Below are 12,487 nucleotides of genomic sequence, written 5' to 3'. Positions count from 1 at the left end.
AGGGGGCCGCATTACCGGCATGACAAGACCAAACACTAAACAAATAGACATACTATTTGATATCATCTCATCTCATTATCTCTAGCCGCTTTATCCTGTTCTACAGGGTCGCAGGCAAGCTGGAGCCTATCCCAGCTGACTACGGGCGAAAGGCGGGGTACACCCTGGACAAGTCGCCAGGTCATCACAGGGCTGACACATAGACACAGACAACCATTCACACTCACATTCACACCTACGCTCAATTTAGAGTCACCAGTTAACCTAACCTGCATGTCTTTGGACTGTGGGGGAAACCGGAGCACCCGGAGGAAACCCACGCGGACACAGGGAGAACATGCAAACTCCACACAGAAAGGCCCTCGCCGGCCCCGGGGCTCGAACCCAGGACCTTCTTGCTGTGAGGCGACAGCGCTAACCACTACACCACCGTGCCACCTTGATATCATTTATGAATATAAATATTATTTATAAATGTTTGTTTTTTTTAAATAATAAAAAAACAACAAAATGGACGAGGACACATAAAAACACAACTAAACTGTAAATTACTTTGATCAGATTTATTGACAACTTGCACATAAAACCATGTCAATACACAGGCCTAATTAGGCCAATTAAAAAAGATGGCCCTAAGTAGCCCTAAAGAAGTCAAAAGATGTGCCAAGGTTAAGTACTCCACCAACAGGCCAAGTGACTAAATATTCACTAGAACTTAATAATAAAAAGACATAAATAACAGATGGTACATTAACTTAAACAACTCCCACAAACTCCCACTCCCACGAACGTACCCTCCCAATCTTTACTTCACAGCACTGTTACATGGGCAGACAAGCCAGCTACATTTTACACGTCGAAGCCAGAAGCCTTTTATTTTTCACCAGCTTGTCCACATTGGGGGACAGGCTCTGGGCCGTGGCTATTTTCATGACATCATTGAGATATCCATGTGTCATACGATTGCGCATTTTCGATTTATTAATATTCATAACTGAAAATGCCTGCTCACATAAATATGTTGTCCCAAACAGAGTATTTTACCTGCAAATGCAGTGATAGTCGGGTACTCAGGTGGCAACGGTTGGTAGAATGATTCAATACCAACAGATTTGTACATGTCCTTCAACCGCGTGCAGCAATGCAAGTCTATCAGTTCCATTTGCATCGCCTCGGGGACCTCGGAAGCATCCGTGGTGAATGGAGAGCCAAAAAACGCAAAGTCCTTTTCCAGTTCAGTGAAAACCGTGAATCGATTGGCAAACTCGTGCATGAGACCGGAAAGCAAGTTTGCATACTTGTCCATGCTCTGATGACTGACAGACAGAGATTTCAAACAGGGGAAGTGGGCTGCATTGCGCTGACAGAGCTGAAACAAGTTCAGTTACACAAATTGAAACGTGGCGATTTTCTATGCTATGGAAAGTCCGCACTATAATGACAGGCGTACTAACACCTTCTGCGCGCTTCGGCAGCGCATTGATATCTGAGCTCCATATCAATGCGCTGCCGAAGCGCGCAGAAGGTGTTAGTACGCCTGTCATTATAGTGCGGACTTTCCATAGCGTAGAAAATCGCCACGTTTCAATTTGTGTAACTGAACTTGTTTCATGTCACTGGTCATATAAACCTGTGTAAACAGGAAAAACGCGGAAGAGTTTGGTCGCATCTAACTACAGCCCCAAAAAATACCATTGGCCATGTTGAGCCTAGCTACATTGCTAACAGGAGTGACAGCGCGTCTGACTGACTGGGAGGTCGCGCAAAGCTCGGACAGGTACGGAGCAGCTCGTCTCAATTCAGATAAGAGCATATTTCATTATGGAAGTACGGTGGACTGTTCCTTTAAAAACCTGCTGTCTCCCTTGTATACCTCTTGCAAGGTATGACTTGATTTCATTGGTAAATCGCTGCCGCCTTGCGTGAGTTTGCTGTTTAACTGGAAGCAAGTGTGCTACGGGGCTACTACGTATGTTTTAACTATTAGTTTTAAAAGATGTGTGTATGCATTTTTGCTGTTAATATGGTTGAAATGGTTGCTACAGCAAGTGGAGGTCTGCGATGCTGTGGTTTGCAGCATGGGGTTCACATGAGCAATCAAGAAAGTCATCATCTGACAACAGTGCATTATATAATAACGCTGTTTTATTACCAGAGCACCACTAACCAAAAGTTTAAATGAGTTCTGTTGCAGTTAGGGGGGAAAAACCAAACCCCTACAGACTGCATTTACTGCACAAATGCCCTTTATCACTCTATTGTCTTGTACTTTTGTTGCTATGTGACATAATGTACTAATGTTGCCATCTGACATAAATAAGCACACAGTCAGTTTGTATCCCTGATAGTCAGTTTACCAATACAAATGACTTTGTTTTGAGAATTGAACTCGATTGTCTTTTTTTTGGGAAGGGCGGGGGTAGGGCAGGTTGTAATGCTTCGTGTTGGTCTAAAAAATTTTTCATAATGGTCTTAAAAAGTCTAAAAAAGGTCTAAAATTTAACTTACTGAATCCTGCAAGAACCCTGTATAAGTATGAGAAGAAAACAGTAAATCAGAAAGCTGCGCTTGTTACATTTAGTAATTTTAATACAGAATTTACTCTAGGGCGGCACGGTGGTGTAGTGGTTAGCGCTGTCGCCTCACAGCAAGAAGGTCCTGGGTTTGAGCCCCGGGGCCGGCGAGGGCCTTTCTGTGTGGAGTTTGCATGTTCTCCCCGTGTCCGCGTGGGTTTCCTCCGGGTGCTCCGGTTTCCCCCACAGTCCAAAGACATGCAGGTTAGGTTAACTGGTGACTCTAAATTGACCGTAGGTGTGAATGTGAGTGTGAATGGTTGTCTGTGTCTATGTGTCAGCCCTGTGATGACCTGGCGACTTGTCCAGGGTGTACCCCGCCTTTCGCCCGTAGTCAGCTGGGATAGGCTCCAGCTTGCCTGCGACCCTGTAGAAGGATAAAGCGGCTAGAGATGAGAGATGAATGAGAATTTACTCTGAAATTATTCAGACACTCCAACGCCCCCCCCTAAAAAAAATCGGATCTGCGCGATTCAGCCGTGAAAAAGTCGGCATCTGCGCCTTTAGTTTGTGTGGAGAGATACGATCTGCAATAACATGCATTGTTGGCTACAGACCGAAACATACTTTCAGAATGCACTGGCCAAGGCAAGGCTAAACTCCATGTGCCTTCTAATAATAATTAAAAAAAAAAACAGAGTAGTAATTTGTAAGCTAAAAAGCCTGTCTCTACACTTTTTTCTTTCGCCGAGTGGCAGCTGTGTTCAACTGGGGCGGGACATGACCGAATGGGTGTTTCTGATTTGTCAGCTGTCGTCCTTACACCGCATGGCACGCCCCAAGCATTTACAACACAGAATTCCAGGTTCTCCGCTCCAAAATCGGCAGCTTCAAAACGATTTATTTATTTATTTTTTTTTAAACTGACGACCAAAAAAAAAATTAACTGGTTGACGATGATTCGGTCAACCACCGGTCAAACGGTCATCGGTTAACATCCCTACTTCTAATTTGAAAGTTTGCATGCATTTTATTCTAAAAGTTTCTCAAATTTTAAAATGTGTTATGAATTCTGTGAAAAGGTCCGACCCCCTAGCAGGGCGTTGCCCCTGTACCCCAGTGGGGGTGTAGCCTGCCCCCATAACCCCTGGCTTGACATTCACTTTTTTTTTTAAAAGATATCCCCAGTGGCATGCCTGCGTATAAATAGTTTTTCAACAAGCTGTCCGCGCTCGCTCTTTCTACACACTAAAGCGAAAGAAAACTGAAGTCTCGTTGATGCAGTTCACAGAATTCGCACATCTGGAATCCAGATGCCGAAACTTCGGTTTCTGCTTACTGTACTGGGAGAAACCGAAATCGGAACCGTCTGGAAATAAAGGTCATCGTTTATAGATGCTCATTTTGAATTTGATGTTGGCAGCACGTTTCAGAAAAGTTGTTCAAGGGCAGCAAAAGACTGAAAAAGTTGTGTAATGCTAAAAGAAAAAAAATGTAGGTTAATTGGCAGCAGGTCAGTAAGATGATTGGGTATAAAAAGAGCGTCCTAGAGAGGCGGAGTCTCTCGGAAGTAAAGATGGGGAGGGGTTCAGCGCTCTGTGAAAGACTGCGTGGGCAAACAGTGCAACAGTTTTAAGAAGGATGAAACATTCTCAGTGTAAAACTGCACAGAATTTGTGGATCACATCATCTGCGGTCCATAATATCATTTAAAAGGTTCAGAGAATCTGGAGAAATCTCTGTATGCAAGAGACAAGGCTGAAAACTGACATTGGATGCCTGTGATCTTCAGGCCCTCAGGAGACACTGCATTAAAAGCAGACACGTGTCTGTAGTGGAAATATCCAGAAACCCCGAGCTCTTTTACGATGGACTGAGGCGAAGTAGAAAACTGTCCCGAGGTCTGACGAATCAAAAGCAGAAATTCTCTTTAGAAAATCATGGACACCACGTCCTTGTCATCAGCGCACAGTTCAAAAGCATTCAGCACCTGTGATGGTATGAGGGTGCGTTAGTGCACATGACATGGGTAGCTTGTACATCTGGGAAGGCATCATTAATGCTGAATGATGTATACACGTCTGCCATCCAGACTAAATCTTTTTCAGGGAAGGCTTTCCTTCTTTCAGCAAGACAACACCAAACCACTTTCTGCACAGATTAAAACTGCATGTCTCCGTAGTAAGAGTCCGGGTGCTAAACTGGCCTGCTGCAGTCCAGACCTGTCTCCTGAAAGATCGGAGACCCTGAACTGTTGAGCAACTGAAATTGTATATCTGACAAGAACGGGACAGCATTTTTCTTTTGAAAACTACAGCAATTGGTCGTCTCGATTCCCAAATGTTTGGAGTGGTGTTAAAAGTAGAGGTGATGCAACACAGTGGTAAACACGCCCCTGTCCCAACTTTTCTGAAACATGTTGCTGATATCAAATTCATAATGAGCATTTTTTTTTTTTCAAAAAAATGATTTCTCGGTTTCAACATTTGACATGTCTGTGTACCGTATTTTTCGGACTATAAGTCGCACTTTTTTTCATGGTTCGGCTGGCCATGCGACTTATACTCCGGTGCGACGTATATATGTTTTTTTTTTTTTTTTTCACCGCGGAATAACTGGAGCTGATGCTGAGTCTGACGACAGCCACGCAGAAGAAGAGGAAACGGCGCTTCATCTGCCGCTGGAGTTGGCAGAGTTGTTCAGAAGCGACACCGAGGATGAGGAATTCAATGGATTTGCAGTGAAATCATCAGCTTGATAAACTTGATTGACCTGTGTATTATTATTAATGATAGGCCTATAGTTATTTAAATAAGTTATGTAGTGATTTTAGGCAGTGCTTAATTTGTGAAGTGGGAGGTCCCAGAACGCAGGAGGTGGGTGGGTCCGGCGACTCAAAAAAAAAAAAAGGGCGGGGGATGGTTTACTATAACTTTACGCACATGCGCTTATTGTGTGTGTAAAATAATAATAATAATAATAATAATAATAATATCAGACATTATGATCTTAGAAAACGCTTTAGTGACAAACAGTTACAGACAGTAATATGTCGTGATATTATATTATAAAATATTAATTTTTATTAGTCTATATATTAAATTATATATTACATTTATCTTCTAAAATAACAGACTGTACTCATCACAGCCGGTTTATTTCACCATTGGAGATCAGATCACACAAGACATGAGTTAAATGACTCATTTTAAGGATTTAAGTAGGGGATTTAAAAGCGGTTGTTGTTTTTTTTTCACTAGACGGTTGTTTTTACTACCGTACCTGTCTTTGGAGATGATATACCTATAGCCTACTTGACCTCTGATTTGATGAAATAAAATTCGACAAAAATGAAGAATGACACTCCTCGATGATGACTACAGCTTTAATAACACAGATGAAAGCGCCATGGGGCGATAAGAAGCCCTACCGGTAAAAATATTCTAAAAGCAAACCGATTAATGCATCAGTAATAGGCGACTAATATTAGTTATAATAATAATATAGGCTATTAGTAATAACGATAGTGATAGTAGATATTTAAAATAATCAGACTAGGCTACTTACAGGGCAAAGGGCGCGTTATCACTGCTCAGCTGTTCGGTTATTAAATAAACAATGCAGTCGTGCAGTAACCACGCACCGCTTATCAGATACAATCACAGATTCTATGGATAGAATAACCCTTCAAAAAAGTGCGACTTATAGTCCGGTGCGACGTATATATGTTTTTTTCGTCTTCATAATGCATTTTTTGGCTGATGCGACTTAAACTCCGGAGCGACGTATAGTCCGGAAAATACGGTACTATTTTTCAGTGAAGTGCACTATCGGGTTTCCATGATTTTTGTTTTTAGTTACAGTTCACACAGCGTCCCAACTTTGGGTGGATAAATGAGTAAAGAGATTCCTTTACAGAAGTTTAATCTGTCGTCATAATAACAGCGTGATTCTGATATCAATTTGAATCACTCGGTGGGGATGTGGATGTTTTCTTGCTAAAACCTGAGCGACGCGAGCTAGAACAAACTACGGAATGATGGCGCACGTGAAGATGATAGAGCAGCGTTCTCTTGATCTGCTCTCACGAGTTTGGTCGGATTTTGCGTTTTCTCGCCCTGCTGTTGGTTAATAGCTGGCTTTTTTTCTCTCTCTCTCTCTCTCTCTCTCTCTCTAGGGATGTAGTGGTGAGGTTTTTATGTGATTGTTTTTTAAAAAAAAAAGCCACAACAGTGCTGCGATAGATTGTGTTGCACTTCACAACCCCAACAATGTTTTTCTCAGATCATTGGGTCTAACTGGGACCAATATCGGTATGGAATGATTCGTTAAAATAATCTTTCTTATTTTTATTCCTCTTTTTTATTCACCCTGCTGGTTGGTTTGGTTCTGTGATCGAACTCCTTTGGGGTAAATTACAAGCTGTGAAAGAAAGTCCTTGTGGTCTGTGGTTTAGACATTTTGGTTTCACGCTCGTAAGAGACTTTAATCTTATTGAAATAATCATTTGTGTTTTAAAAGCCCTTGTAATAATTTTGACCTTTGAGTCATTCCTAATATGCTTTACATCCAGCTCGGATATTAACGTTTATATGAAGGGATTAAATATTAATACGTTTCCAATATCCTTCCAGGAAGGAGCGTCAGCACGGAAGGCCCAGACTCCTGCCATGCAGCCTGTTCCAAGACCAGGTAGGAAGAAGTGCACATCCAAATGTACATCATGTTCCCTCCACGTTTATTCCCCCACTCCCTTTTATTCTTATTTTTTAATTAACCCTTTGGTGACTGACCCCTTGAAAATCGTTCCTCCAGGAACGATGACGTTTCAGTTGTCAAGACAACGGAAAAACTAAAATACAAGAGCATTTTGTTTTGTGCACAAGAGCATTGTGACGTATCTTTCTGTTTTGTATTTTAGTTTTTCCGTTGTCTTGACAACTGAAACGTCATCGTTCCTGGAGGAACGATTTTCAAGGGGTCAGTCACCAAAGGGTTAAATAGTAGAGCGGCGGCTACAATTATCGATACCTGAACGATCTTTTGGCCGTTGCAAAAGTAGAAAAGACTTTCAATACGTAAGTGTGTGTGTGTATATATATATATATATATATATATATATATATATATATATATATATATATATATAAATAAAAATCGGTATGTGGTGTTAAGTTAACAAAACAGTTTTTATTTAAAGTTTGCTTTCCATAGACTTCTATATTCAGTCCAAAATATCTTTTCATATAAATATACGGATGTCATGCCCCTTTTCCACCAAATCAGTTCCAGGGCTGGTTCGGGGCCAGTGCTTAGTTTGGAACCGGGTTTTCTGTTTCCACTGACAAAGAACTGGCTCTGGGGCCAGAATAAACGGTTCCAGGCTAGCACCAACTCTCTGCTGGGCCAGAGGAAAGAACCGCTTACGTCAGCGGGGGGCGGAGTTGTTAAGACCAACAACAATAACAAGACCGCGAAAGATCGCCATTTTTAAGCGACGAGAAGCAGCAGCTGTACAAACACGAAGTCATCCATTATTATTATTGTTGTTGCTGCTGCTGCTTCTTCTGCGTTGTTTTTGCTTCGATATTCGCGCCAAGGTTTATGCAAACGTAGCGACGTAACTGACGCATACAGCGACGTAATGACGCGTCTTCTCTTAGCACCGCGAGCTATGGAAAAGCAAACTGGTTCTCAGCTGGCTCGCAAGTTGAACGAGTTGTGAACCAGCACCAGCACTGGAACCGATTTGGTGGAAAAGGGGTATCTGTGTGTTTTTACGTAAATGAGGAAGTAATTCTAATGTTTGTAAACCGATGAACTGATGATGTTGAGCCTGCGTCGGAGAATCTTTCTACCCACTTTCTAAATGTTTTCGCAGATCGCATTTTGTTAAAGTGCCATTCCACCATTGGATGTATTCTTTGGCATAAAATACAATATATTTTATGACAACATGACTAGACAGAGAAATCTTTTAGCTTCAAAATGATATATCAAACATAATTTTTTGACAACGACAGGTATATTAATTTTGCGACCAAAGTCACCTACCCTTTTAATTTCCGCGCGGTAGTGAAACGTGATGTCATCGGCAGGTTCCCTTTCTTGTGTACCACGTGTCGGTCTATTTTTAGACCAGGAAACCCCCAAAGTGAGAGAGTCATTTCTCTTCGTATATGGGGGCCAAAAAAACTGCGAAAAATTGAGTTAATCTTTCAGTTAGCTAGATTTATTGGTATTGGCTAGATTTATTGGTATTATTTTTATCGCGTTCTATCCGCCATTGCTGATAATATGTGCCACGTCACAAGTCACGTGGTACACAAGAAGGGGAACCTGCCGATGACATCACGCGCGGAAATTAAAAGGGTAGGTGACTTTGGTCGCAAAATTAATATACTTGTCGTTGTCAAAAAATTGTTTGATGTATCATTTTGAAGCTAAAAGATTTCTCTGTCTAGTGATACCGTTTATATATGTTGTCAAAATATATTGTATTTTATGCCAAAGAATACATCCAATGGTGGAATGGCACTTTAATTATTCGTTGTTTTGTATTAATTTCTAGTTTTGTCGTTTACCAATAAATAACAGGCAATTTACATCGCAACCATATGGAAATCCAGGTCAAAGGTTGCCCGTCATTCCTCGAACCAAAATATAAAATGTCTACTGATATTGTAATGTGTGGTAGATATTTACGTCAAACTGCAAAAAAAAAAAAAAACCCTGAATATTTCAAGCATGTATTCTTTATTTGAACATTCCATTCCGTTATGAATCGGGGGAAAAAATTATAATGCATCACAGCACTTTGTTTGTTTGTTTAAGTATTTCATAGACTAAAACAATGTCGCACAATGATCGGTCCATAACGGTTGTAAATGTCCCTTAATTCCACAGGGTGTCGATAATGGTGGACACCGGTGAAAGTGATCACTATTATCAACACTTTTCTCAAACGCGCGTTCAGATCCAAAACGGCGACTGTGAAATGAAAGCGTAAGAAACGGTAGGTTTTGACGAGGAGATCATGAAATATCGGTGAGTTTAAGAAGTAAAAACACGTCCATGATCTTTCCAGCACACTTACCTGCGATGATGACGTCCGGGTGTTCCGAAAAATTGCTAATCGTGCTGGAAAAAAAAAAAAAATTCCATCTCCGCTAACGAGCTGCGTCTCAGACGACAAGATCAAAGGGCGGGGGGGGGGCGGGTCTTCCGGTTGATTGATTAACCAATACTAACTGTTGGAACTGAGACCCCGTCCACATGTAGCCGGGTATCTGCTAAATCGAAGATATTTTTCTACGTTTTTGCCTGTCATCCACATGAAAACACATCAAAAACGAATATTTAAAAAAACTCCGGGCAAAGTGAAGATTTTTGAAAACTCCGTGTGTGCCTTTTCGTGTAGACAGAGATAACCGGAGTTTTGCGTTTTAGAACGTCACAATCTGCGCCAAAAAAATGACGACAAATCTGCCCTGACGTCAAACGTGCGACCTTTGTTTACTGCAGAAGCCAGATTAAGCATGGACTTAAGCTAGCCGCACACCACGGCGATCCACGCGGTACCGAACCGACCCATTTCAGAGCCGACTCCCGACAGGGCACGCACATATCCCCCGACTGTTGACGAGTGCAGTCGCGATTGAAGCGACACGTGACAACTTAATAGCTTTGTGATTGGCTATTGGATATAGTTACTGTTAAATCCAACACTTGAAGATGCTACAGGCTGAATTACAAATGACACAACATGGAATATGTAGCGCACTATCTAGGCTGCATGAGCTATTATTCCCAACCTTAAATAGTGCACTTATATAGGGGAGTTAAAGCGATTTGGAATTCAGCCACACAACTTGAGCAGAGTGGCTTTCCAGCCCACTGTGTCTATGGATAAAGCTTCAGTCTATGGAATTACAGTATATACCTGCATTAGGTGCTACCAACACGTATTTCTCGCGCTAGAAATTGTGTTTAATGATGTCACGTGTTATATGCGAAAGATATGATTGGCTATTGCTAGTGACTCTGGCCGATCAGTCTGGCTCCCGATTAGTTTTTCGAATCGGCTGTGAGATGAGTCGGTACCATCGAAAGCTAGTCTTTACGCCTGACTCGCGACTTCAGTTGGCTCTGTACGCTGAAAATCGGCGTAGTGTGCGGCTAGCTAAAGAGTAATGGATCGGAGTAGTGCCTTGAAAGCGTTAATTATTGTGCAGGTGCTATTTACATGTTTAATTTTAGAAGCCCAACTACTGCTCCAAGAGCACAGGCGATGTGATTAGGGGGTAGGATTTGGGGAAATAATGCCATCTACAGGTTTGGAATGCTTATGAATGTGATTGAAAACGCAGATGTTCGGTTATGTGTGGAAGGGATTTTTTTCGAAGACGAGGTGGTGTGGATAAAACATTTTTATAAACGGAGGGGGGGAAATGTTCGGTTTTAAAAATACCCGGCTACGTGTGTACATGGCATGAAACTCGTGTTTGTGTAAAAAAAAAAAAAAAATTGGGGGTAAATCTTTGCCTACTAAAAACTGAGAGAAATCCAGCCTTTAATTGGAATCAGTTTGTTCAAAGAAAAACAAATCCCTCATCAAGAAATAATCATTTTTGACAAAAACTCACGTGCCATTATTATTGGCACCCCTGGAAAGTCTAGTGAACACAATGTAACCGAAGCACGTTTGAGTTGATTAGAGTGTGTCGGAAATTTCAGTCTGTAATCCGTGACTTCCTGATTAACCGAGGGACAAACGTGAGACGGGCCAAATTTCAACATCAACATGGGAAAGATAAGAACACACAAACCAAATGAGGGAGAAGTGTGTTGACTTTCATAAGCCGGGGAATGGTTATTTAAAAAATGGGGGGGGGGGGGCTCGTCTGAAAAATGTCCATTTTCTATGTCCTTTTAGGGCAGTGTAAAAAAAAAAAAAAGTGGAGACGTTAGAAACTCACCTGGAAGCGGAGCCAAGTTTATTTTCCCCCATGTCCAGTGAGAAGGAGGGTAAGAGAGGCAAAACAATCCCCCAGGATCACTGTTGGCGAATTACAAAGGGGGGGACAAAATCTTGCGGTTTCCAAGTCTCCAAAACCACCATCGGATTATTTGGAAGGTTCCAGAATAAAGCCTTTTCCGTCAGTTAACCAACGGAGCTTTTTGGCGATAAGCACTCGCAGTGGGTTTGGTGTATGTGGCAGCGGGGGCGTGGTCAAGCGTCGGTCTGTGACCGGAGGGTGGAGTCAGGGAAGGCAAGTGGCAGAATCACTGCACCTGATGTTAATTAATGTGTTTGTGTGTCTTCCCAGTGACCGCACCCTATTTAAGGAGAGAGAGCGAGAGCAGAGGGAGCTCTCTCCCCAACCAGACGACTGATGTGTGTCCGAGTGTCTGGGAGAAGTGGTGTAACGCTGAAAAGTGTCACAATAAAAAGAGTTTTGTGAACTCAGTTCTGGCCTGCCGCCCTTCTGTGCTCCACCCACCCATACGAACTGTCACAGTGGTGCCGAAACCCAGGAGCGAGCACAGAATTGTGACACTTTTCAGCGTCACACTCTCCCAGACACGCGCGCACACATCAGTCGTCTGGTTGTGGAGAGAGCCCCCTCTGCTCTCGCTCTCTCTCCTTAAATAGGGCGCGGTCACTGGGAAGACACACAAACACATTAACATCAGGTGCAGTGATTCTGCCACTTATCTTCCCTGACTCCGCCCTCCGGTCACAGACCGACACTTGACCACGCCCCCGCTGCCACAGTGTAAAAACAAGGACGGCTGTAATGAAAGGAACCCGATCCCAACTGTAAAACCTGGCGGAGGTTCTGTGACGTTTGTTTTGGGGCTGTTTTTCCTCCAAAGGCTCTGAAACCATGGCATCATGGACTCCCATGAAACACCAGGACATTTTAAATCACAATCTGGCTCCTCGGAGAGGAAACTAAAACTGGCTTGCC

At 42.4% G+C, this 12,487-nt stretch overlaps 2 protein-coding genes across 2 annotated transcripts in view; one reads left to right on the top strand and one right to left on the bottom strand.

Annotated features, from left to right (window-relative positions):
- The window catches only part of cdc73 (cell division cycle 73, Paf1/RNA polymerase II complex component, homolog (S. cerevisiae)), a 104,826-nt gene that overhangs the window by 68,628 nt on the left and 23,711 nt on the right, over positions 1–12,487 (top strand). The window contains exon 11 of the mRNA XM_060928484.1: positions 7,148–7,205. Within this exon, the coding sequence (XP_060784467.1) occupies positions 7,148–7,205 (58 nt within the window). The remainder of the gene's footprint in view (positions 1–7,147; positions 7,206–12,487) is intronic.
- LOC132891040 (beta-1,3-galactosyltransferase 2-like) overlaps positions 1–12,487 on the bottom strand; it is a 62,534-nt gene that overhangs the window by 32,307 nt on the left and 17,740 nt on the right. The gene's annotated exons all lie outside the window — the stretch shown is intronic.

The sequence above is a fragment of the Neoarius graeffei genome, chromosome 1 (assembly GCF_027579695.1).
Source record: "Neoarius graeffei isolate fNeoGra1 chromosome 1, fNeoGra1.pri, whole genome shotgun sequence".
Taxonomy (NCBI): domain Eukaryota; kingdom Metazoa; phylum Chordata; class Actinopteri; order Siluriformes; family Ariidae; genus Neoarius; species Neoarius graeffei.
The sequence above is the reverse complement of the archived record's forward strand: the minus strand, read 5'-3'. Positions and strand labels throughout refer to the sequence as shown.